This window comes from Anarhichas minor, unplaced genomic scaffold (assembly GCF_050575085.1).
Source record: "Anarhichas minor isolate MPS153535 unplaced genomic scaffold, ASM5057508v1 ptg000003l, whole genome shotgun sequence".
Lineage (NCBI taxonomy): Eukaryota > Metazoa > Chordata > Actinopteri > Perciformes > Anarhichadidae > Anarhichas > Anarhichas minor.
In genome coordinates, this window is record NW_027466449.1 from 7696128 (window position 1) to 7720022 (window position 23895).

At 43.3% G+C, this 23895-nt stretch overlaps 2 protein-coding genes across 3 annotated transcripts; both read right to left on the bottom strand.

Annotated features, from left to right (window-relative positions):
• Positions 1-1980: 1980 nt before the first annotated feature.
• Positions 1981-5984, bottom strand: dhh (desert hedgehog signaling molecule). 2 transcript variants are annotated; one of them, XM_076095915.1, is made up of 4 exons: positions 5676-5984; positions 2983-3244; positions 2181-2827; positions 2028-2114 (listed from the first exon to the last, which is right to left on the bottom strand). In XM_076095915.1, exons 1-4 carry the CDS (start codon positions 5982-5984, stop codon positions 2028-2030), a joined length of 1305 nt encoding a protein of 434 aa, XP_075952030.1. The 2 variants fall into 2 exon arrangements, with proteins under 2 accessions (XP_075952022.1, XP_075952030.1); XM_076095907.1 differs by having other exon boundaries at positions 1981-2827.
• A 4679-nt stretch (positions 5985-10663) lies between these two features.
• On the bottom strand, positions 10664-23839 carry lmbr1l (limb development membrane protein 1-like). Its single transcript, XM_076095895.1, has 17 exons — positions 23625-23839; positions 18517-18601; positions 16512-16545; positions 16055-16194; positions 15423-15526; positions 15207-15330; positions 15042-15110; positions 14873-14937; positions 14715-14787; positions 14526-14615; positions 14323-14399; positions 14155-14232; positions 13995-14068; positions 13710-13800; positions 13535-13601; positions 12951-13112; positions 10664-12445 (listed from the first exon to the last, which is right to left on the bottom strand). The coding sequence occupies exons 1-17, from the start codon at positions 23685-23687 to the stop codon at positions 12360-12362; spliced, it is 1482 nt and encodes a 493-aa protein (XP_075952010.1). The 5' UTR covers positions 23688-23839; the 3' UTR covers positions 10664-12359.
• Between the last annotated feature and the right edge of the window lie 56 nt (positions 23840-23895).

Here is a 23895-nt window from a genome sequence, read left to right on the forward strand (position 1 = left end):
TGGATTAAACAATAAGTAAGTCGTTTCTGAGGTGTTTAAATTACTGAAAAATTAGCCAATAAAAATAAATTGCCACTCTAGGTCTGGGTTTCAATCACATATGGAGTCATAAGCTCTTTTGTCTGCCAGATAGAAAAAGAAACTTGACCTAATTTGTTCAGGTGTGGCATGTGAGAAAGATTTTTTATAATGTTTGGGAAGATGATCTGTAGCACTCAAGTATTTTAACATTCAATACAAACCCATGCCAAATCTCCTCTGATGCATCTTTCTCTCTCATGCCTCTAAATATAGTCATAAAATAAAAGTTTTGTCATAATTATTTATGCCTGCTGACACTGATCTGTTTTTTAGAAAACTAAAGTATATTTTGATCAGGAAATATGTGCCTCTCTGTACCTGAATGTGGGGTGTGCAGGTTTTAATTTAGAAAATAGGTTATTACTGGTTCCCCTGACAGGATTAGTTAACTCCCCATTCAGCTTTAGCCAGATTGGATTAGATTTTGGGGGGCTGAGACAGGGTGGAAGACAATGACTGATTGGCCAATGGATGTAAATAGAGGATGGTATTAGGACAAAGGGCTTTTCCTATTGGCCAGACAGCGGGGCCAGTGTTTTCCCATCTGCCTCTTGTAGCTCAAGGGTAATCCTCTAGAATACCTCCACAGATGTTTACAACAGAACGTAAACGTGAAGAAGAGAATACAGTTTGGGTCCTCAATATTATTATTATTATTTTTTACAGTTATATACCTTACAGATAACTGAGAAAAAGAATGTAGGTTACTTCTATAGGATGCAGTTTGTTCTCTGAATATCATTTCTGTTTTGAGTTGTGTTGAATTCTCCAGTCAAATATGTGCTATATTGTCAATAAACTACAAGTATTACAAATCAATGTTTGTTGAATTACAGTCTATCTAATCTAGAGTAGTTATTATACAAGGGTGTTTAAGAAATTATATCAGATAAAATAAACAGGCTTAATATCAGTTTCTCCACAAGGGGGCGTATAACCTTGTACTGCCTGGCATGAATATGGCCTCACACATTATTCTGAACCTTTGAAAAGTAGGTTTAGGTGACATAATAATGTAAATACATGTTGTAACAGGAAAACTGCAATTGTTTTAGTGCAGACTGGTAGACTTGCTGCAACAAAATAGAAAGTTGTGTGAACAATGAACTGTACTACGCCACCAACAGATATAGTAGGCTACTTGTGACCCAAATTGATCATCAAATACTAATGAAACTGTCTCCTTTAAGTGTGTAAGATGCCCGATATCGCCCTTGAAGTAGCTATGTGATAAAGTCTGTGATGTCGACAAGGTGGTGGCACAGTGTGGGGAATATTAAGTACATCTGGGCTTTTCATTAACCAGTCAGCCTGCTGGAATAGATTTCCTAAGAGCTCTTGTAACATACATAATACTTAACTAGGACCCCATAAATGATCTTTCTGCACACGTCTCAGCTGTTTCATACTCTGTTTTGCTAAACAAGCAAAACACAAATCAGCTTAACTGACTCAATTTACTCCAGAGCTGAAGAAAAAAGTGTTGCTTATTAAAATTACATTTTAATTTGTTTTACAACATGTGAGGACATACAATACATGTAGTGGAATTATTATAATAAAATGAAACATTTATATATTATGATTCATAAAGTACAAAAATAAAGATTCTATTGTGGGAAAATGAATTCCTATCCCACTAAAATGATATAGATAGAGATATATATATGACTGAAATAATTAAAAGAAATAACATGATGTACAAATAGACTATGATACAGTCATACTTTTTACATTAACCAGCTCAGATAAATGGTCTCATCCAAATCAATCTCTTACAAAATATCACTTAAGTATTAGCATGTAAATCATTATAATGTAGACAATGGTGAAAAAGAAAGCAAGCCATTCCAGTGCTTTTAATTTATTAAAGAAAAAAACAGGAAGTGTTAGGGTAAATATATCAAAGCTGTACACCGTGACATAGTGTGTATAGTTTTAGGCTTTTAAGGATGAAATGAGTTGGAGTCTAAAAAGACACATCCCAAACTGTACAGTAATTTTGCATACCAATGCACATCTGATGTCTGCTTCTCTTCCATTTCCATCCTCAGAGGGTCACTCAGATAGTCTTGCTTGTTCAGAGTGCCATTATTCACACGAACACCTGCTCTGTCCTTTGCGGCCAAAGTGCTACAATGAGTCTTGGTGCAAGCTGTTTCCCTGTCTGTGGTCTGCTGTTCTTTTATTGTCTCCCCCCAAAGTAGCTGGTTGAATGAGGAGAGGAGTCGCACAGGTCCAAATGCCCAGTGTGCAAGTCTGTGGTCATCCACCAGAGCGTAGCTGGATGCCAGCACTCCTTCAACAAACACAGATCCAGCTTCTGTCAAGGGAGCATACACTCCCACACTCTCCTCTTCTGAAACTGAGATGATTCGAGATGGACGTACTTGAGCCTCTGCTGTATGGATGAGAACGCAGTCTCCAGTTTTGGCTCTGCTAGCAAACTGAGCCTGATACTCACTACTGTCGAGTCTGCAATGTGGGGCTAAAAAGACCAAGTGATGTGGGGTGAGGGCCAACCGATGGCCATCTTCGGTCTCCAGAGACAGAAAAGTTGACCAGCTTTCTTGGTCCCGGTGCAGAAACAGGAGTACTTGGCTCAACACGACTTGGCCTGTCCCAGACAGGGCCATGACTCTGTCCCCGGCGGCCAGGGATGACAGGCTCTTCTGCACCCCTCCGGCAACAGTCACCCGGGCCCAGCCTGGGAAACAGCCGCCTTTTTCCACTGCAACAGAGTGATCTGCAGGAAGATCAGCATTTTAAAAAGCCATGATGACTAAACACAGATTGTGTTTGGTTTCTTGTCTTAATGCCCTGACATCATCCAGTGAATTTATGTAATTTTGTCACAGTTACCTACGTGATCTTATATGAAAGCTCCATCCTTAAACTTACCAGCTTTCACTGAGCAGTGGATGTGATATTTGGACTCATAGTGGACCCAGTCAAAGCCAGCCTCCACAGCCAGCTGGGCTAGAAGGCCATACTTCTCCGTTTCTCTGTCGTTAGTGGTTATATCCACGGCCCGGCCTTCATAGTGCAGAGAGCCGGTGGGGTGGTGGCCGTCCTCATCCCAGGCCTCCGTCACACGCAAGTGCACCCCTGGCCACTGGTTCATCACTGCAATCGCCAACCTGTTCAAACAGTCCTTACAGCGCTAGAAACAGAGTGACACAGAGGAAAGGTGTTCAGTTTGAAACAGTATTGGCGGACCAGCCAACATCAGCTTGTCACAGATACAGATATACTGTTTTGACGAATATGTTGGTCGATAAGTAACAGGAAATTGCTGTACAGAAATGCCAACGATGTGTTTGAGGTCATTTAGAAAGTGTCTTCATTACATAGTTTGTCGACCGGAGAGCATTGACAATTATTGTCCATTTGTAAAATTTCCCAACCAGTACATATCTTAGTAGTAGATACCGAACAGCAGTTTGAGTGTTCTGTGCCTTGCTCAAGGGCACATCAGCAGTGCCCAGGAGGCACCTTTGTGCTAGTTACCAGTTTGACTCCTCTCCAGCTACCAGCTCACATGCCATACTTACATTACATTACAGTCATTTAGCAGACGCTTTTATCCAAAGCGACTTACAATTCAGATTCTATCACATTTCTACACCGTAGGCACAACTACGGGAGCAATTTTGGGGTTAAGTGTCTTGCTCAAGGACACATCGACATGCGACTAGCAGAGCCGGAGCCGGGGATTGAACCGCCAATCTTCTGATTGAAAGACGGCCCCGCTATCCACTTAGCCACAGTCGCCCCCTACTTGAACTGGCAACCCTCCAGTTCCCAAGCCAAGTCCCAACGGACTGAGCTACTGTCCCGATAATTTATTAACAGAGTGGACGGCAGAGCCTTAGTGTACAAGAAGTATGTAGAGTATGAAAGCCTACCGTACACCTCAGTGCACAGACGGACTTCAGTGAAACACAGAAGAAAAATGATTCCAGTATTTCAACAACATCTCTGGCTCCCAGGTTGTGATTGTTTGTCTGCTGGCATCGTCACACAATTCCTCCTCTTCTCTGTTAAAGGCCATCTCAACCTTGCTTCAACAATCAGAGTACAAGAACAAAGCTACTGTAGCCAGTTTGGTGCATTCCTTGGCCTTTTCGACAAGATGACAGAATAATCAAGGCCATTCTTTGCCTTTTCCAGATTCTTCCAGGCACAAGTTTTCTCGGTTTCACCCAAGACATTTGATCAGAAATCAGAAGATCAGAAATGTTCACAGTGACTATTAACACCCATGTGGTCCATGATGTTGCAGACTGTGTCAGCATTGTCGCAGGCTTAAAAAATGACAACGTCAGCAACCGAGTAGATACATTTCATTATTATCTCTTGGACAGTTATTTCTCTTGTGACTGCAGTTGATGGAATAAAGCTTTTCTTGCTACGGAGTATAAAAAGAGGGTTGGTAAAGAAAGCAATGAGAGTGTTAGTGGGAGAGATGGAGGGCGAAAAAGCTGAGTGAGAGGAAAGCAGTGTAGCGGAGGGCCGAGTAAAGAGAGAGGGCAGAGGGCAAGAATGTATGGGCATGGACTTGGGAATGTGACAGCAAGAGTGAGAAAGCGAGAAGGACAGAAAACAAACTTGTTACATTTTTTTTCTCGCAATGCCATTCAAGAGAGGCGTTTCATTGTCAGAACTACAATAGTCGCTTTTCCGACGGTGCCATTACTTCAGCAGGCGGGAATTTTGTATAGGCGACCCCTGCGAGTCTCCAAACGACGCACAAAGAGCGTCTTTCACATCTGGGCAAAAGAGGGGCACATACGCACACTCAAACTGGGCACACATATACGGCCGCAGATTTCTATCACGAACAATCACTCGAGGAGGGGAAGGAACACAGATTTGCATCCTAAACAATCACAGAAAGCCGCAGCATCCAAAGCAGGGCGACGTCAATTTCAGCAGTGTGGCATTCAAAAAGTTTGTCAAAAAGCATCCAGATCTTAAATCTTCTGGGCCATCGATTGTCTTTTGTAGGCATGAGATTTGAATGTGGATACCTATCCCCAGTAAACATTAAGGAGTTTAAGTGCCACTGAGAGTCATAGGAGTAGTTTGATTTCCAATAACAAAGACTTTGGTTAAAGATTAAAAGGAAGTGTTCCCGAAGGGGAAGGCAGTCTCTTAAGGGGTAGTGTTGAATTACATCCTGATCTTCTTATCGCAAGCAAAGGGAGGGGAAGTTTGGTTAAAACTTACACACTCTGTGTTGAACAGTTGTTTGAGTGTTAGGAGCCTGGCAAGGGAAGGTACGGCAAGCAATGAATGAGGTTATATGAATCGATTTGAAGGTGCCATGCTAGGTAGCAGGGTAGGAGCTGTAAACGGATACCCGTCCCTTCATGTGAATGTAGTTTATCAATTATCCAACAGGATTATTTCCAGACTTGAAAAGGTTCAAGAGATACCAGAGAGAGCATCCTTTTCAGGTTACTCTCTGCACTGTCACGTGGTATCACTGGGGATGGTGAAAACAAGTGCTCCAGCGTATCATCCTATTCTACAACATCTTTAAAAACTGTGATGATTGAACTGGGTTAACCACAACACACCAGCCTCACCTTGGTCATGAAGCGGTCTGAGTTGGTGTTCTCCTCATCCTTGAAGACAATGTCAGGGTTGTAGTTGCACACCAGCTCATTGAAGCGCTCAGAGTTGCGTGTGATCTTGCCCTCTGCTCTCCCGCTGGCACCGAGGTTGTTTTCTGAGAAGTTGGGGAAAAACTGCTTGTAGTGCATGGCTGTGAGTTTCCTGGTCCTGGAGCGGATGCCGTAGCCAGGGCCCGGTCCGCATCCCTGGACCAGCCACATGCAGGTCCACACAACAAGCAGGCCGAGCTGTGCCAGGCGGGCCCACCAGGACTGCTTCATTGGGGAGGGCTGGGGCTCCCAGGAGTCAGTGGCTCACCGTGCCTACAGTGGTACCCCGGTTCCAGGTGTGTAGCGGCATGTGAATGAGGGTTGAATCTTGGTCCATTCCAAATCATGTGGTATTAGAGCTGATTGTGATAAAAAAAAATGTTTTTAAATGACTATTTAAGAACTTCTTCTTTCTGTATTCACTCTTGATAAAAATAAGTTTTACATTACAAATCAGTTGTTTTGACAATAGGTTTGCGCTGCCTTGATGAAGCTATAGCCTAATTAATGATATGATTGGCTGAAATCTAAAGTTTCTGAACTTTGGCACCAGCTACTAAAACAAGTGACACACTACGTCTTTAAGGTTTCTCTCCAAATATTTCGCCATCTCTCAGCTGCTTCTATGCCTCTTGTGAGCTGAAAGTCATCTTCACAGTCTACCTGTCTCGGCGCAGGTGTTTTTCTTGGTTTTCTAGTCACTTACCGCTAATCTCTCTCCCCGCAGTTCCTTTGACGAGACACACAAACTGACGCACACCAAAAGCTCCACGGCTCCCTGTAATTCCCTATGGAAGCTCCCGTGGCGCTCTCATCCTCCTTGTCCATCCAGAAATGTCTCCCCTGAGATTTCTTTCTTCTTCTCTCCTTCGTCCACCGTCTTCTGTCGCGTTTCAGAGCTCCTGGCCACCTTGCACCAGCCATTGGGTCTTATTAGCGTCCGGACAAGATTGCCCTCCCTTCCTCTGCGCGCTCCCACTGCGACAGCGCACGCCTCCAATTCAACCTTACAAAGGACATATGATTAGCCTACTCATGTTAACCAAATGCCCCCCCCCCCCCCCCCCACACACACACACACACACCCCATTAAGTATTTAAGTTTAGTTAAAGACAGTTTTGGAAACGTTTCCACATCAAACTGCAAAGTTAAATAACTGATAGGCTACTTAACAAAGCACCCTAATTATCTTGCCACATTATATTTTAGAGCACATACGGTATATTTACAGTTAAAATACTAAACTCATTTGAATAACAACATGCCCTTGCTTCTGTCAGCTCATCCCGCCCATCAAAAGTGGATGGGTCAACTGTGATGACCCTGTGCCGATGTTATTAATAGACACAGTTGAAGGTGAGGGTCTATGAGGGAACACACGTGTCCAGCCTTGACACCCCTGACTCAGACTTACAGTGCTGTCTTCCTGTGTTTGGGGAGCCGGCCTGACCCCCCTGAACCCTTTGCACCCAAGACCTCTCCACTGGAAACACCCGCTGGCCACATCAACATATTATTTTTATCCTTCTCAGAACAATAGCTGGGAGTCATAAAAATGTGTCAGATAATTTCCAAAGAGGGAGCAGAAAAGAAAGGCATCATTGTGTCTCAGGGGTCTGACATGTGTAATCACACACGGAAGCTTAAATTAATGGCGGATTCAAAGGTCGAAGTTTGTTACCATCCTATCTGCAGCTTCCTGGAACACTTGAGGACTTCATGATTCTTGGTCAGTTTCCTGACAGTGACTTTGTTTTAAAGAATCTTTCGCCCACTCACAACAGAGCTGCTGCGTACTGGATGTTTATACAAATAGTTGTATGCAAGTGCATATCTTGGTTTGATGTGATTGCATTCTAAAGATGGTTCAAAATCAAATCACTAGTGAGACACTTTTATCTAACGAGAACAGAGAAATTCTTATCGAGAAAGAACCTGTGAATTTCCCATTCTGCGCCGGATCTAAAACAGCACTTACAATTAGCTATTGTGTAATGAAGAAGCGTAGGTCACTGAGCTCCACAGTGACCATGGAAAGGCATCCTTGTTAGGGAAGTTTCCAGAAGATCCCAGGATGTTGTAGGGAGGGGTGGCAAGGCAAAGCAGCATCTTCCTGTCCTTATGATAAACATGGAAGAAGGCTCAAATCTGGCCCAAGCAACACAGATGAGAGATATCAGCCTTCATGACAAATGCAGGGAATGACTCAATCAAAAACAAAGCAACAAACACTTTCACATCTGCAATTAACCACGCAGATGTTTCTCTTCAAAGCCGTGCAAGAGACGAGATTTCCATCTGACATAAAAGGGAAAGGAAGGAAGCAAACATCTGCAGGTTGGAGATGGAAATAAAGTCATTCTTATTAGCTTTTATTTTGGTACCCCCATCCTCCTGCCTCCCCCTGCCTCCTTCTGGCTCTTAGCGTTTCACTCCCCCATTTCAGGATGGGAGTACATGGCCGGGTGAATGGTTGGGTTTCCTGCAAAGCCACAGCGCAGACAGCGAGATCTTTCCTGCCTGGGTTAGCCTACCCAACCATTCACCCAGTTCTTTCTAAATGGACGCCTATGTTAGCACCTGCTCATGGTCAATAAAGCACACATCTTTTTCTTCTTCTGTGGAGTTTTCAGTAACTGACTAGAGCACTAATAATGGCAAATAAAGGACATCTACAAATGCAGCCAAGGATCATATAGGGATTGCAAAGCTCTTATTTATTAGGATGCAATCATTTTAAAACAGTAATTAGGTTTTGGAGCAATGTTGGCTTTAACATCTCAAGTGTTTGTCTTGTCTCTTGGAGATGAATAGACACTCTGTAGGATGCACTTCCTCAGATGGAGGCCGTTAGCAGGCTGGGGTGGGGGGGAAAGGAAAGTCAGGGAACCGACACCTATCCACCTCCCTCCCCTCTCCACACGCACACACGTCCTTTCCCTCTGACCACCACTACACCGCCCCTTCCACTGTCTCTCACCATGTTATCAGTGCAGGAAGAGGCAGGGTGGTGCATTCTGATGTGGCTGCACACACTGGATGATTCTCGACTTATGTATTGTAACCTTTTTGTTTGTAGTTACTCGCCATGCTTCACCTTTAAAAACATACCTATCACTGCATGTGTCATATGATGATAGGTGCACCGCACACAGTGGTGTGTGCGCCAAGTCCAGGTTTCAAGTTGCTTTGCCTCGGTATGGCCTTTTCAAAAGAGCACCAGTGAGTTGAGGTTGAGGCGATGCGAAGTGGACAATAGACTGAGAAGGGTGGAACTTCCTGGCCCCAGACAAGCAGGTCAAAGGTCAAAAAAGATAAACATTGTATAGATTAAATACTTTACGCTTCAAGACTCTTTTGAATTGACGTATGCAATATGTAATATGTGATATTACGTTTCTCTCTAAAAATCAACTTCACGCCATTCACCCAAAGATATCTAACGAAACAAAGGCCTGCAGCAGTCAACTGTGTGAAGCAAGTGTGCCGTGAGTGTGCACGCAGGATGGCGGGCAGATATGGCAAACGGACAGTGTGACCCATTATCAGTTGATTAGCGGGCAAGTCTCGCCTTTTCCTGTGAGTGGTTGGGCATTTGCGAGCGCACAAACGAGGGAATAACAGCCCTTAATGCGCTCTGGCACAAACTTCAAATGGCCGACTGTCAGGAAAGCTAATCTGTGTCTTTCCCCCCCCCCCCCTTCATTCTTATGTTTTGACAATAAAGATAGCATATCTCATCCCATTACAAGCTGCCCGTCTCCCGCCTTGCCTCTGATATACCCGACATCCAGTCCAATAGAGTGTGTTACCCAATGGGACTGCTGGGACACTTTGATTGCACTGCTATCGACCTTTGTATTTTGCTGAAGGGAGAGGTGCTATCCTAGTGTTTCCCCAACTCAATCCAAGGTTAAGGGATATGTAGACATGCTCTGTGTGGGTACAATGTAACTTAATAGAGAAAAAACATTGCGTTCAGTTTTCTGTAGTTGTCTAATAAACCCCAAAAACATGTTCACTATTCCCTCAAAATCTAAAAGTGTGGTGTCCAGACAGAATAACTTAAGAAATTGAGTTAGTCTGTCAGGGTTTTCTGAAATTATATATATATTTATATTTATACACCCTCTGAATCATGACCTCTTTACCTTGCCTGTGACAGCATCGCCCTGGGTTCGTTTGAACTTTAATCACATTGAAAAACTCTGGCCCTGCACTAAGCTCGTTCACTCTACCATATATAAATATAGATACACACCATATCTGGTTTATATGTCACTTCCTTAGAGGGTAACTAGTCTCCAGATGTGCAAGTAATGTTACGGCGACATTTTAGTTCATTTCCTTTTAGCAAAGGAAACGCAGTGCAAAACAAAACCTAATTCAAATAAGCTTAATTAAAACATCCAACAAAACAAAACAAGAAATGCAAACAAAAATCAGGGAGAAATTAATCAGAGACGGGGTTTTCTTGAAACCGACTTTAGAAAAATTAGAAAAGGAAATGAACAATGGGCAAGGAAAAGGAATGGAAGAAAGGAGGTAGATGGAGGCGGGGGTGTGAAAGAGTGAATGTGAGTGGATGTCGCTTCTCCTCCTGATTTGCAAGGTTTTTATCTGGCAGTTGCATCAGAGTGGGGAAAGCGTGGGCAACGGCTGTAGTGGCGTCGCGGCGGGACAATGCTGACAGACAGGCCAAAATATGCCTTTCTTCTGCTGCTGATTAAAGAAGTGCAACAAAAGGGTGTGTGGGGGACAGAGGACAGACGCCCTCACCAGTCACATCCACCCATCAGATCAGTTAAAAAAGTAGTTACAGTTCATAAATTTAACAAACACATAATGGCATCAAAGAGAGTTCACAGTAAAAGTCGCCTTGATGTCTATCCAAAAGGACACAAAGAAGTTAAAAACACAAGATGATTTTATTGCTTTCTGCTCATAAAACAGTGATGGTTAGAAAATCTGTTCAGAAAATCTCAAACATCGGAGCATTTCAATAGTAAACAGAAATATTATTTTTAATCTTTGAGAACTCAAGATTTTTGTCTCAACTGAATCACATTCAACATTTTAACAAAGTTAAAAATCCTAAGAGTCAACATGTGAAGTATAGATCCCAAAATGCCCAAATGCCCATAAATACAGTATACAGTACATCATAAACTCTGTTCTCAAAAACCAACAGAAAATTCCCAGAAAAAGTAAAATGAGTAAACCTCAGAGTGCATTATATATATATACATATATATATATACTGCATATAATACCTAAGGGGAGAGAGAGATGCTGGTGTTGGGTTTGAGAGACACTGTCCCCTGCTGGTCAAACCAACAGCTAATAACCTGCTGATACAGCAGCAAAGGCAAACGGTGACACAGGGTCACCAACACATTGCAAATGATGAGATATAGCTGATAAACATCACAGAATTTATGAAAATACAAAAACTGACACCAGGAAGATTGCACGGCTTGATGGTCACATTCGCTTCTTGAAACTATTCTAAGCTTCAAAGATGATTGAGATGAGAAAAATACTTCACAGAAGATTAAAAGAAACCATGCAGAAGATTTAGAAATTACTTTTGGTAATGTTAAAAAGTGTGCGTTTACTTATGAAATATTGCACTTTCCCCGCATATATTCTTAATAATTCACAGTTTGATTGGTCAAAGGCAAATGGTTCTCCTAGTGAGCGTCACATGGCATTCAAAAGGTTGCACGTGTAAAGCTTTCTTTTTAGTGTTTTTTCGTAAATGAATGAGTAATCCTCAGACTGTCATCTACAAAAGTAAAAACCCTGCTTAATGGTAAATCACCAAAGAAAACGTTCTTCATTCTACAATTAAACTGGATTTGTAAAAGTGTTCCAACACTGAGATTATTACCTCACTCGCATATTCCCTGTGTAACCTGCAGATCCATAGATAGACATGGTACTCTGTGTCCCATTTGCTCCCAATAAAAATTCCCTCTCATTAACGTACATAACACTGGTGCAGACTGGACCACCAAACACATGGAAGTAAGATTCCCAATCTTAAAATAGTGGAACAACCGAAGAGGGTAAAGCGTGGGGAAGCCACAGAAAGAGAGTGCACTCAGTCGACCTGGAGCAGGAAGAGGAAATTACGTCACAGTTGCAATACAATATTTCAAAATAGCTCTGCTGACTTTCACATGCGTCAACTGAACAACGGCTATCGACTAGATCCTCTTTTCATGAGGCATCGGGTTTTGTGGGAGGACTGCTCTCTTATTGTCCACTATGGCAGGACTGCCAATACGGCTTATATCCCCTTTCCCCTTGTTCCAGTTGTAACCATCACTCAGCTAACCGCCTGCATACTTGTCCCTGCAGTCAAAGACCTGCACAAAAATTGGACCCTGATACATTGGTCATTAAAGCTTCAAGCAGAGCTCTCACTGGACACGGTGCAGACAGACCCGTCAACTTCTCTGGTCTCTTCACACGGGGCGACGTGAACCAAGTAGCAACTGGCAAAGTGTCTGCATTGCAAATGTCTTTAATCCAATAGGTGCACATTTGAAGTGACTCAGTTTCTAAAGGTTAGGAGAGGCAGTGGCGAGGCGGAAAAGTCACTGGATTTTTGACAGTCCACTGGCCAGGAGGAGTCTGAAGGGGACGGTGGAGCGGGACACCGTCAAAGGCAGTCTGTGGAGACCTGCATACAAAGAAAAAGAATAAGGACAATACCGTCACACACAATCACAAGGCGGAGCACTTTAACTTGCAAAGCTAAGAAAAATAGTGATCTAGGTGAAATGAAAGTCTATTAATCACAGAACAAAAGTGAGTTGGGAGGCAATGGGAAAGTGCAGGAGAGCTGCCATGGTGCAGAGATGCTATCTGTACCGTGAGGAAGGGGACTGTGTGTGTGCGTTTGGCGTGTCCATGCTCCGAGTGCTTGTTTGTGTTGGGTGGAGTGTGTGTGTGTGCTACGAGGGGTCTAGGGCGGTGTGCCTGAAGGTCCCCAAGGGGACCCGACTCTCCTCTTGTCCCTTTACACTTTCCTGAAAGAATTGTGTCCTTTCTATCTGAGGAAGAGAGACCAACCCAGAGGGAAATGGGGCCAAAGGTGGGAAAACTACCGGCTACACAAGTGCAATGAATTTCAGTACAACACAATCCCAAATACACATTGCTTCAAAAACTTAAAGTGGACTGACCAAAGGCACGGATGAGCTCTCTCTGTACAGCCCAGGTGACTGTCTTGATCAGGGAGGCGGAGGTGAGACCAGCAAACAGCATGTTGTACAGGAAGACGATGTAGAAGTTCCCCAGCCAGTTATACCGACCAAAGTCTCCCAGTAGATCGAAGCGCGTGATCCCTAACACAACGCAAAAGGAACCAAAGAAAAGGTTTTACTCCTGAAGTAACTGCTCAAGCCAGGCCTCACCTGCAGCTACAGCATTAATGGCATACAGATGCCCTCTTGTGGGCATTAATAAAACTACAAGCCACTCTCGTCATAACACACTGCTGTGTCCCAAATATGCACGACATACTAAACGTGCACTTTAATGCATGTGGTATAGACCACTTGTCAACGTATAGTCCTCTCTTAGACATTATATACAGTTACTAAACAAATCTATGCAGCTTCAAAAAGAAAGAGCAGTTTGAATTTTTAATCCACTGTGAACACACCACATACTCAAAATCTGGTAAGAATCAGTACGAAGTATGGAGTTGGGAGTTGGCTGCAGTCTTTGATAGATATTGAATTTGTCATTCATGCTATGTTCTTACCAAGTGTGCGTGAAAACACCGGCAGTGCTGAGCTCAGAATAAGCAGTGAAACGCAGTTTGCAATTATCTGAAAAGAAAAGAAACATTTTAACATACTAGGTAGAGTTAACACAGAACATCAATGGTTTCTGGTTATACATCACTGCGAGTTAAGATTAATGCAGAGGTTGTATACCTGTGTGAGGTGGGTGTCCTGTGCACGAGGCAGGAGGCCAGTAAAGAGAGGAGAACTATAGAAACCCACCACTGAGGACACCATCAGATAGCTGAAATAAATGTTAAGGGCAACACTAGAAGACTAATACACGCACAGAGACAGACAATAAAACACTTCTCTAGGACAGTGTGTGAGTGGCTGAGTCAGAGCCCAATGGGCAAGACGAGTTAACTCTGTGTGCGCACACACACACACACACACACACACACACACACACTCATGTGAATGGCATTGAAAGGATACAGGATGAGGACTACTTGAACTGCTGCGCCCAGTGAGCCAAACATGGAGAAGGAGGCCATCCCAAGGTGAGGGTCCTAAAACAAAACGACAATCAACAGTGTACACAGATGACTGGCTGTGGCACACCAAGCATTACATGTGCACCATTTCAAATCCTCACCTCCATTCCTCTGGGCATAGCCGTCTCATCCAGGAGCAACTCCAACACATTGAAACAGACCATCAGGACACACATCACCTGCAGGCACAGGAACAGTAATTATGCTGCAATTAAAACCACCATTCCGTGTTAGTAAATGAGAGAATACATCAGTACATAAGCATGTACCGTCAGAGCAAGGAGCACCAGCATGGCCAGTGGATAGCCCAGGTTTCGCTGCCACGGGGACGCTTTCCTCCGCATTTCTATGAGGAAAGCAAGAAGAATATGAAAAGAAAAGGAATATTAAATGAGTGTACAGCAACAGATGACTATTCAATGACCACTGTGAGAGAAAGCCAGCAGAGAGCAGCCCGTTTAGTCAACCTTACCCAGGGCAATGCGCTTGCTCTGGACTGTTAGGTACTCTTTCTTCATCGCCTCCACGCTCAGCTTGACCCAGCACGACGTCGTACCGCCACCTTCAATCAGACGACAACACATGACGCAAACAAAAAGTCAGCTTTAAATGTAATAATCAGAAAATGGAAAAGGACTGGGGTTGGTGGTGACACACTCACTGTTCAGTTTCCTGGAGAGCGAGTCTTCCTCAAATGCGGTGCAGCTCAACGTATCTTCTACATCTTCCAACAGCTGAGGGGGATAAGAGACATCAGTCAATGCAGCTCACAGGCACAAGACAACTGTGGGAAGTGTCGTCACTGGGTCTGTGACTCACCCGCGGCTTGACCAAAAGACTGCCGGTTACACTGAACATCCGGGACAATCCAAAGGGAGTGCACACTGTGGAGGGAAACACACAGATGGTGATAGGCCAGTGTCATATGCTATAGAATATAGTCTAGTATATAGTCACGCTCAGGTAATTGTGAATGACGTATACTTACGCAAAAGCAGCAACACTCCAAACAGAGAGATGCCCGAGTACAGATAAGGAAGGTAATACTCCCACAGGTCTTAAATTCAGAGAAGAGTAGAAGCAAACATATTAAAAACTAATTGTGAAACCAATTGTTGCGGAGGGATCTTCAGGTACAATGGATGTGACTCACCATAGAGGCTCTTCCTTGCCATGTTGTCGTGGAGGAGGGCCGATGCAACCCAAACAATGCCCAGCACAAGCAGAGCGAGCAGCAGCAGCAGCACAACCGCTTCATACACTCGTGCCATCACGCACTACAGAAAGAAAACAGACACGCACTGTGATACGCTGTCAGTTTACACATGTTGACTAAATGGCATTTTTGACGGAGGGCCAAAACTGGTACCTTTCTGGATCCCGCAAATCCCTCAGACTCGGTAAAGAAGTAGGCAAAGGGCATGAGGAAGACCAGAGACACATTGGAAAAAAGAAACACTAGGTTCCACAATCCTGACAAGAGAGGAAGAGAGATGTTCAGAATGTTAGTGTTCAGTGCAAACGTTCACCGGGGATACAATAGCAGCTAAACATTACAGCAGCACCACTGTGAGGTGTAGTCCTACCAGGCAGTGTAGCATGACCACCCAGTCACATGTGCTAGTTAACAACAACGTGCAACAAAAGAAAAAGTGAAACGCAGAGGAAATCAGAATCAGAATGATTCTCACATGAAACAACAATACAGGCCTGGTTTACTTTTGGGATCATAACCTATTACTCTACAGCTCAGTTGCTCAATTGAATATATATTGTTGTTAGTTTGGAGTTGGAGGGCTTCAGGTGGAACATGCACTGCACACAGCAAGGTCACAGCCACTCTGTACATAGCAATCATCTGCTTGCACACAGGCCTGTAGTGTATTGATCTGGAGGTTATTACCAGTGACCCAGTTTCAGACAGTAACGCCTTCTGCTGTTTGACACGTCACGATTATCCACGGTTTGGTGATGTCAACTTATAAAAACATTAAGATGTACCGTGGATAAGAGAGCCATTGAGCCACTGCATGTAGTAGCTCTGTGGGAAGGTGAGCAGCACTTCATTGGACAGAATGGAGATGGGGAGAAGGAGCACGGCACACACTGCAACCGACAGGGTGAACGTACACAGCCACAGCCTGGGACAAGGAAATAAACAAGCCATCAGTGAAGTCACACAGCGTCATACTAACAGTAGAGACTAGTGTGGCTCAGGTAATACAGTGCCAGCGTGTAGGGACAAAGGGCGACGTGACACTGAAGTGCCCTCACCCCAGCCGACACACGCACACACACACAATACGGGGCAATAAATCTACAGCCAAATGGCCTCCGGCCACTGTACATGTCACGCTGTCAAAGGTATCCGCTCAATCATTCACAAAGACACTAATCATAGTGAGCGAGGGAGAACAGATTGCACTGAATCTGTTAATTATTAGAGGTTTTCACTTACGCAATTTTGTTGACGGTGGCATCTTCAATATCATCTGAAAGAGCAGATAAATAAGGAGGGTTTAATCTATGACAAAAGGGATTCAGACAGTTTCAGACAAACATCGATATTTCAACAAGGACAAGTTGCCACAGACGTAGCCAACTAATTTGCTATAACTTTGTCACTGACAAAGGCTTAAATGAAGGTTAATCCTAATGCAATCGAAATAAGATAAGATGAAATATTATCACAACAAGTCTGAGTTGGTAAAAGCTGTCTGGGCAGTGTGTGTGTGTGTTGTATATACAGAGATATATAGGGGAAAGGTGTAACAGCGACAGACATAGAAAGTTTCACTGGCCTCAGAGTTGGGAGTGAGCACGAGCATGATTCTGTTCAAGCAAGACCAGCCCTCTAGTAAAAACTGAATTACATTTGTAGGAAACGGCAAAGAGCAAAGTATTTAGGAGTACACATATTTCTAAAACCCTGTAAAGTAGCATGCAACATGCTATACATCTCTCAGACCATACTGTGTGAATGGCTGTACTTTGTTTCGTAATGTGCACCACAGTACATGAAACTGTTTTCTTCGTATGCAAATGTTCTCTAATAATGAAGTAAAGCCTGAGGAGCAAAAACCAGTTCTTGGCTCCCTAAAGCCAGTTGAGAGGTATTGCACAATCTGCATTTAGCTGCAGGGAACACCTGTTCTGCTGCTGTTGAGGCACAGACAACGTTGCCAACGGTGGTTAATACAAACCAAAGAGAGCTGGCCATTTCCCAGGCTCTAACCCAGTCACAGCGGAGCAGAGAGGCCTGGCTACAGCTGCCTTCAATAGTGGCAACTTATTTGATTTATTATGGAACTGGCGACCCAGTCTTCCTGCAGAACTTTAAACATCTTCTTAGTTTTAATGATAGACAACATATTTTAGATTCAAGTACATGACATTTGTTGCACTTAGGCAAAAGCTTGTCAGATACAAAGTTGTTAACTATCAACATGAACAGAGCGATGACAGATTAAGCCCGTTTCATTTGTTGTACAGTATAAGACAGTTAAAAAAAAGATCTCCTTTGAGATGCTTTTGTCGAGGGGCCGTAAGCTACAACTTAGAAGTACAACCCTGTACATTCTCCACCGCCCCTCCACCACCCTGAACCACAGGGAAACCCTCTAAACTGTGCTTACAGGTTACACAAACACACCTTCTGCACCTCTGGACTGCTCCACCCAAGGTTCAGAGCCTTGGGTTGAAATCTGCAATCCTGGAAGTGTTTTAACTTAAGCTACCGTATATTTACATGCAAGCAAACGGCTATTATTCATATCTACAAATATCTATGCACAACAAAAAATATTCTTTTAATGACAATAATGGACAATGTGTGGGATTTAGTTGAATTTAGTTATGAGGTTGCAGATTGCATCCAACCTAACCCCCCTCTGCTCAATTCCTTCCTTTCCAAAAGAGAGCTAGATTTGCCTTCAGGTAAAACCATGAAAGACAGCGTTTGGTTTGACCCGCTTCATAAGAAGATGTAAACGGATCAATCTAAGCGAACAAGAATACAACAACGCTTAGTTTTAAGTGATTATACTCTAATGAAAACATTTTATATTCCTTTTTCTGCCAGTAAATCCCGCTAAGAATCCTTTAAGAACATGTTGAGTGAGGTCTGTGAACTAGGAGATATTTATTTGATTCTTTGTCTGAGCTTCGTCTCGCTTCAAGATGAATCTTCAAGTAAGGCTGGAATGAGACCCTGTTTCCTCCTCCATCCACAGACTATTTCCTTAAAACAGAAATGTGGGGTTTAATTAACACCTGTGCTTAGTGTTGGCCTATGTACTATGTGGAGAAAACCCCAAAACACCAATATAATCAATATACTGGTCAACACCATCAGTTCCCCTCCCGGCAGTTCTCCATAAGGACTGAAGGAAATCTTCCTCACAGAGCAGTCTTTGTGCGATACACCTGTTCACACCCGGGGCGAGAGTGATTATACAACTCACCTGTGACAAACTCGGCATTCTTCTTGAAGTGGGTAAGTATGAGGTAGGACACCATGTAGAGGCATGTGAACAGGAGCACACAGATCTGCAGAGGAGACGGAACATGATGTTATTTATTTGACTTGTTTACACAGCTAAATCGCATAAACAAAGAGCAGCCTTGTAAACAAGCCGTCATGTTCTGTCCAATCCTACGGATGAGCAACACAATTATTTAGGTTGGCTCATATCTCCGATTTAGTATATTCTGATACGTCTTAAAAGCGGGGGTGGGTACATAGCAAAGATACCAAAAACATCCGGAAGAGATAGAGAAGGCACAGGGAGAGGAGAGGAGATGGCAAGCATGCAACGGACTTGTTCCTCATAGAATGTTCTGTTTTCTTTTGTGCAGATAAAATGCAAGAAATAATAAAACACAATACGAAACAGCCAAAAACATTCACCATTCTGCCAAGGTCAAGAGAGACAGATGGAGTCTGAAGATTAGCATTCTAGTCCAACGAAGAGTGAAATGAATGAGAGCGATGAACGAGGAGGGATTAACACCAGCGACAGATAGCCCCCATACTGCTCATAACAATCATGGTCTGACATTACACTTAATTTACCACCAAATTTAGGCTAAACCTATATTCACCAGGCAATCTGTTGTCTGGCAAAGCTCTCAACAGTTCACCGCAACGACTGAAGTAAATCGCTTGTATGACCAACGCACAAAACACGAGAGAAGCGTTCATTTAATGAAACAAAATCACATAATAGCGAAGATTTATCTCCGCATCTTCAAGATGACCTCTAGTTCTACACTTCATGCAACACAGTGGACAGACTGTAAACACCTAGGCATTGTTCAGACACACACTGAAATAAATACTTCTCAACTGTGAACCTGCCAGGACAAAAACAAATGTTGCCATTGTCACAGCAAACTAATTGACGCCAAACACACCTGAGCACTATGCCAAACTTGTGGTACAAGAATGAGAGTATCCAATGAAAGCTGAGCGATGGAGGGTGCAGTCACTCCTCTCTGCCGCTGAGTATCGATATGAACCAGAAAGTTCCTGGGCAAGGTGGAAATTAATGATCGCCTAACTTACATTTTCCACATTTTTAACAGAATACCAAACAAGAATATAAGTCTATGATCATGCGTGCGGCCCCACAGGTCTGTAGTGCTCATTTCAAAACCAGAAAACAAAGATAAAATGAGGGAAACAACTTTAGTATTCTACCACCTATTGGACCATTCTCATTCTCTCTCTCTCTCTCTCTCTCTCTCTCTCTCTCTCTCTCTCTCTCTCTCTCTCTCTCTCTCTCTCTCTCTCTCTCTCTCTCTCTCTCTCTCTCTCTCTCTCTCTCTCTCTCTCTCTCTCTCTCTCTCTCTCTCTCTCTCTCTCTCTCTCTCTCTCTCTCTCTCTCTCTCTCTCTCTCTCTCTCTCTCTCTCTCTCTCTCTCTCTCTCTCTCTCTCTCTCTCTCTTCTCTCTCTCTCTCTCTCTCTCTCTCTCTCTCTCTCTCTCTCTCTCTCTCGCCATGTTAAACCATCAACATTGGAGCTGCAGTGCACTAAAGTGTTGGACTGACAGATCAATGAAAGGATGTTGCCAGATCACAAAACATTTCCACATGGTGGGACTGGGAGCACAGTAAGGTCAGCAGGATGTACAAGTTACAACAGCAGCAAACAGAGAGCGCACGAATCTCTGGAGAATGACAGAAATGTTACCAGTTTCTTAAATAAATGTTCTTTGGAAGAACAAAGAGCCTAGAAATTAATAATATTTAAGAATCAGGTTTCCATGAAAGTATAGTCCAATACATTTACTGTGAACAATAAAAAGTCCCAGAACAGTAAAGGGCCACGTCAACACTATTCATCGGGAGACAAAGTGCATTTATATCAGTGTTTCTATTATTCTGAATCCACAACAAAAGATTATTTTAAATGAGCCATTGGAACATATGGTGGGGTACGGGCATACGCCCCTCCTTCCTGTATGGCTCCAGGAAGTGCAAGACGTTGACCCACTTTACAATGTAAACAAAAGCTTTCTGCATACGACTAGAAAACAATTCAACTTAAAACTTTCATCTGTAGAGAACCGGAGTGTTGTACTGTGTAAGTGGGAGTGATCATCAGAAACATACTACGCAACACACAAACGACAATGGACTGCACATAACTAATCAGCTCAGTCTGCAAGATTGTTCAATGACGCAGTCTAACGTGCTATGGTTAATCCAACAACAGGAAAGGCAGGAAACAAAGGATGGGTTTTTGGGGTAAGAAATAGGCGGCGGGTGTAGAATAACACCCTGAACACCGTGCTGAACGGCAATGTAGAGAGCTGGCAACACGGAGCAGGCCGCTGAGAAGAGAGTTTGAAGGAATTTAGCTTCCAGAGGAACATCTTTGTGCTCAACACAAAGCCCCGGGGCTCAGAGCATTTTAAGATTCACAGAGTAACCTAAACATCTTTGTGCCGAGTCAAGCGAAAAACAAAGAGGCTCAACTGTTTCTGTAAATATTCAAAAAAAGGAACAGGAGGTTGGCATTGGCACAGAACATCCTCGCAAAATGCCAAGGGGACTCCCGGGTGTGTTATTTCAGGGGCACGGCACCCAGCCTCTTGTCCAAGCGAAACACTTTCAAGCAAAGCATGACGGCATTTGTTTAAGCAAGAGGATAGATTAGGAGAGACCTGCTCAAGATTTATTATAAACAGCCAGAAATAACTTTAAATGTTGCACGGGAAAGAAGAAGGTGGGCAGCTGCAGCATGTTGCGTCAGGTGTTTTGATCAGTTCACTGGAATTGTGTCATGCAACATTTGATAGTTTAAGGTTTCAGAGAAGCAACAACTGAAATGCCACTTCAGTAATATAGTCCGTGAGAATAGAAAATATTAAATCAACAGTGGTGCTGTGATGCGACGAAACCAACTGGTTTCTAAGTAATACACATCTGGAGTGGACAATACATTTTCTAATTACTCTTCACCGTGTCTTTTAAAGATGATAAGCTACTTTTCTCATGCTGATCTTTATATCTTATGTGTTCTGATGCCGGGTGTTGCTACTTATCTTTCCTTTACTTTTTCCTGCCAGTCAAAGCACAACATTGCTCCAACAACATATCCCACAGAGCACTACGATTACATAAACGAGTCCGTCTCCTCAGCACTGACAGATCACTGCAGGGGCCCCTCTGGCCTTTGCAATGTACGTCCTGTGACTCTGCAGCAGGATCCACAAAGGTGTTATATAGGCCACAAGACTAGAATAATTAATCCATTACACACATTATTTTAATATGCAAAGTGTTTCTCTAGTCCGATTGGTTTCTGGAAGCTTAGACACAACAAGAGAAGCGTGTGAGCAGATTAGTAATCACTGATACCGTCTTTTATTATTATACAAATGGAACAGTGACATTTTAAAACACATGATTTACTGACATGTTTTTGGGGTGTCCAGGAACATTTCCCATGACTTTATAAGATGATTAATTATAGACTCAAATATTTTATTAACCTTAAAGTTGAAGCATGTTCTCCTTTTTGGTGTGACCTGCACACATTAGACTAGATTTTAATGAAACAACCCTCCATGTCTCCCTCCATTGGATGCTTTGGTATGTGAAATACCACCACTGTATACTACCGCCACGTGTTCCTTTTAAAATGAGCTGACCAATAATAAGCTCGGCCCAGAGCCATTGATAACAAGAGATGCAGGGGCGGCTGACCGGCCTGACGGGGAGCACTGAGCAGAGATGGTAAGCTGGAGGCCAGCCAGTGGCTTAAGAGGGCCGCATCGACTAAATAGCATTAGGTCTTTAGGTGAAAGGGACAACGACAAAACACAAGGGCATAACAATACATATGGCCACTTCATTGTTGCTCATGTAAAGAAAATAAGCCTGCTATAGGAGCACTAGTTGACATGGGTCAGTCTAGACTAGAGGATGTGATCAGCAGACTGATCTAAGTCACTACTAACTTTAATTTGGAAATATCCTTGAATATCACTTGAAAAAAAAACCTCTTAAATTTGACTCTTGCTTTGGATGTTTTTACACTTGAAAGCAATTTCACAACCGAAACGTTGACTTGCCACAGCATGGAAAGCACAGGTGTAACTGATGACCAACGATGGCTCACTTCCATTAACTGCCCAATACAACATCAGAGCCCTGACACTGGGACACCTAAATATAATGCGGTCATTGTTGATGTAATTAGTTACACCTGTGGTTTTGCTGCTATGACATAAGTTATTCCATTCTATCTATTTGCTGTTGTAATGATTCAATCTCCCTACGGAGCATTCATTTTTACATTACATAGTTCATCTGTAAATGTACACAAACTCTGCTCATCTTCTCCTACAGTACGAGTACAAACTGAGCTTTTTCTTATCTCGTTGAGCAAAACCAGGACAAATTGATAAAGTCAACCACTGAAAAGTTGTTTGAAATTGTCCCTTATGCAACACCATATCAGCAATATTGCCAATATAAGGAAACAAACTGATTTACTTTTTTTGGGGGGTCAAAGGTCAGTATCCATGTGCCTTGCTGTAACTACATTGATCTTTCTGGCAAGTCTGACCGAAGTTCAACTGAGTCAGCCACTGGCAAACAAACAGTATCGTTTACAGTATGGTCAAACTGTAAAAACGCGAAGAAGGGTGATCCGAGCCATGGCAGACAGATACGGGTTTGAGAAGAGGTCCAGGTCGTTATTAAAACCACGAAGGAAGACCTCCTGGATGCTAAGCATGCTTCTTGATGTCAGGCTACCTCACGATCAGCTGCACCCGTGTAAAAACAACAACGCATGTAACGTTGCAAAAGTTCAGCCGACTGCCGGAACACTCACTGTTACATATACTTTCGCTAATTGCTGAAATGTGAGATTTTTAACAACTTAAATTGGAACGTTGAGCAACAGTTAACGTTATACGCGAAACAAATAACCAAGCGACGTGGCTCTCGTGTGGCTGCTTGTATTGTCCGAGGCATCTCCTCACATGCACACTAAATATATAATATAATAATATGCATACTAACCCCACGGTCGCATTAGCACATTGTTACTTACTATGGTCTCCCGTACGCGGTTGTGGAAAAGTTGCTCTCGAACCGACACGTCGTCCGTTTCCATTCTCCGAAACCATAACAGTAACCTCCGGCTTGAAAGAGCTGGAGGGTAGAGGGGGATGGTTAAAAAGTTAAAACACGGCGCATCTTGTTAGTAATGCCATGGAGGACGTGTGGCCAGCTGCATGTAAACCGCTGAGCTAGCCTGCTGCTAGCTGTAGACTCCGCTCTGTGATTAAAGACCAACAAGGAGGGGTCGTTCAGGGGGGCGG

Excerpts from the sequence above, each read along its gene's own strand:
- lmbr1l (XM_076095895.1), bottom strand. The coding sequence starts at position 23,687 with ATGGAAACGGACGACGTGTCGGTTCGAGAGCAACTTTTCCACAACCGC. Across the intron at positions 16,546-18,516 it reads GAATGCCGAGTTTGTCACAG|ATGATATTGAAGATGCCACC; the intron begins GTGAGTTGTATA and ends CTGCTCTTTCAG. Across the intron at positions 15,111-15,206 it reads GGCAAGGAAGAGCCTCTATG|ACCTGTGGGAGTATTACCTT; the intron begins GTGAGTCACATC and ends TCTGAATTTAAG.
- dhh (XM_076095907.1), bottom strand. The coding sequence starts at position 5,984 with ATGAAGCAGTCCTGGTGGGCCCGCCTGGCACAGCTCGGCCTGCTTGTT. Across the intron at positions 3,245-5,675 it reads CAGACCGCTTCATGACCAAG|CGCTGTAAGGACTGTTTGAA; the intron begins GTGAGGCTGGTG and ends CTCTGTTTCTAG. Across the intron at positions 2,828-2,982 it reads CCACTGCTCAGTGAAAGCTG|ATCACTCTGTTGCAGTGGAA; the intron begins GTAAGTTTAAGG and ends ATCTTCCTGCAG.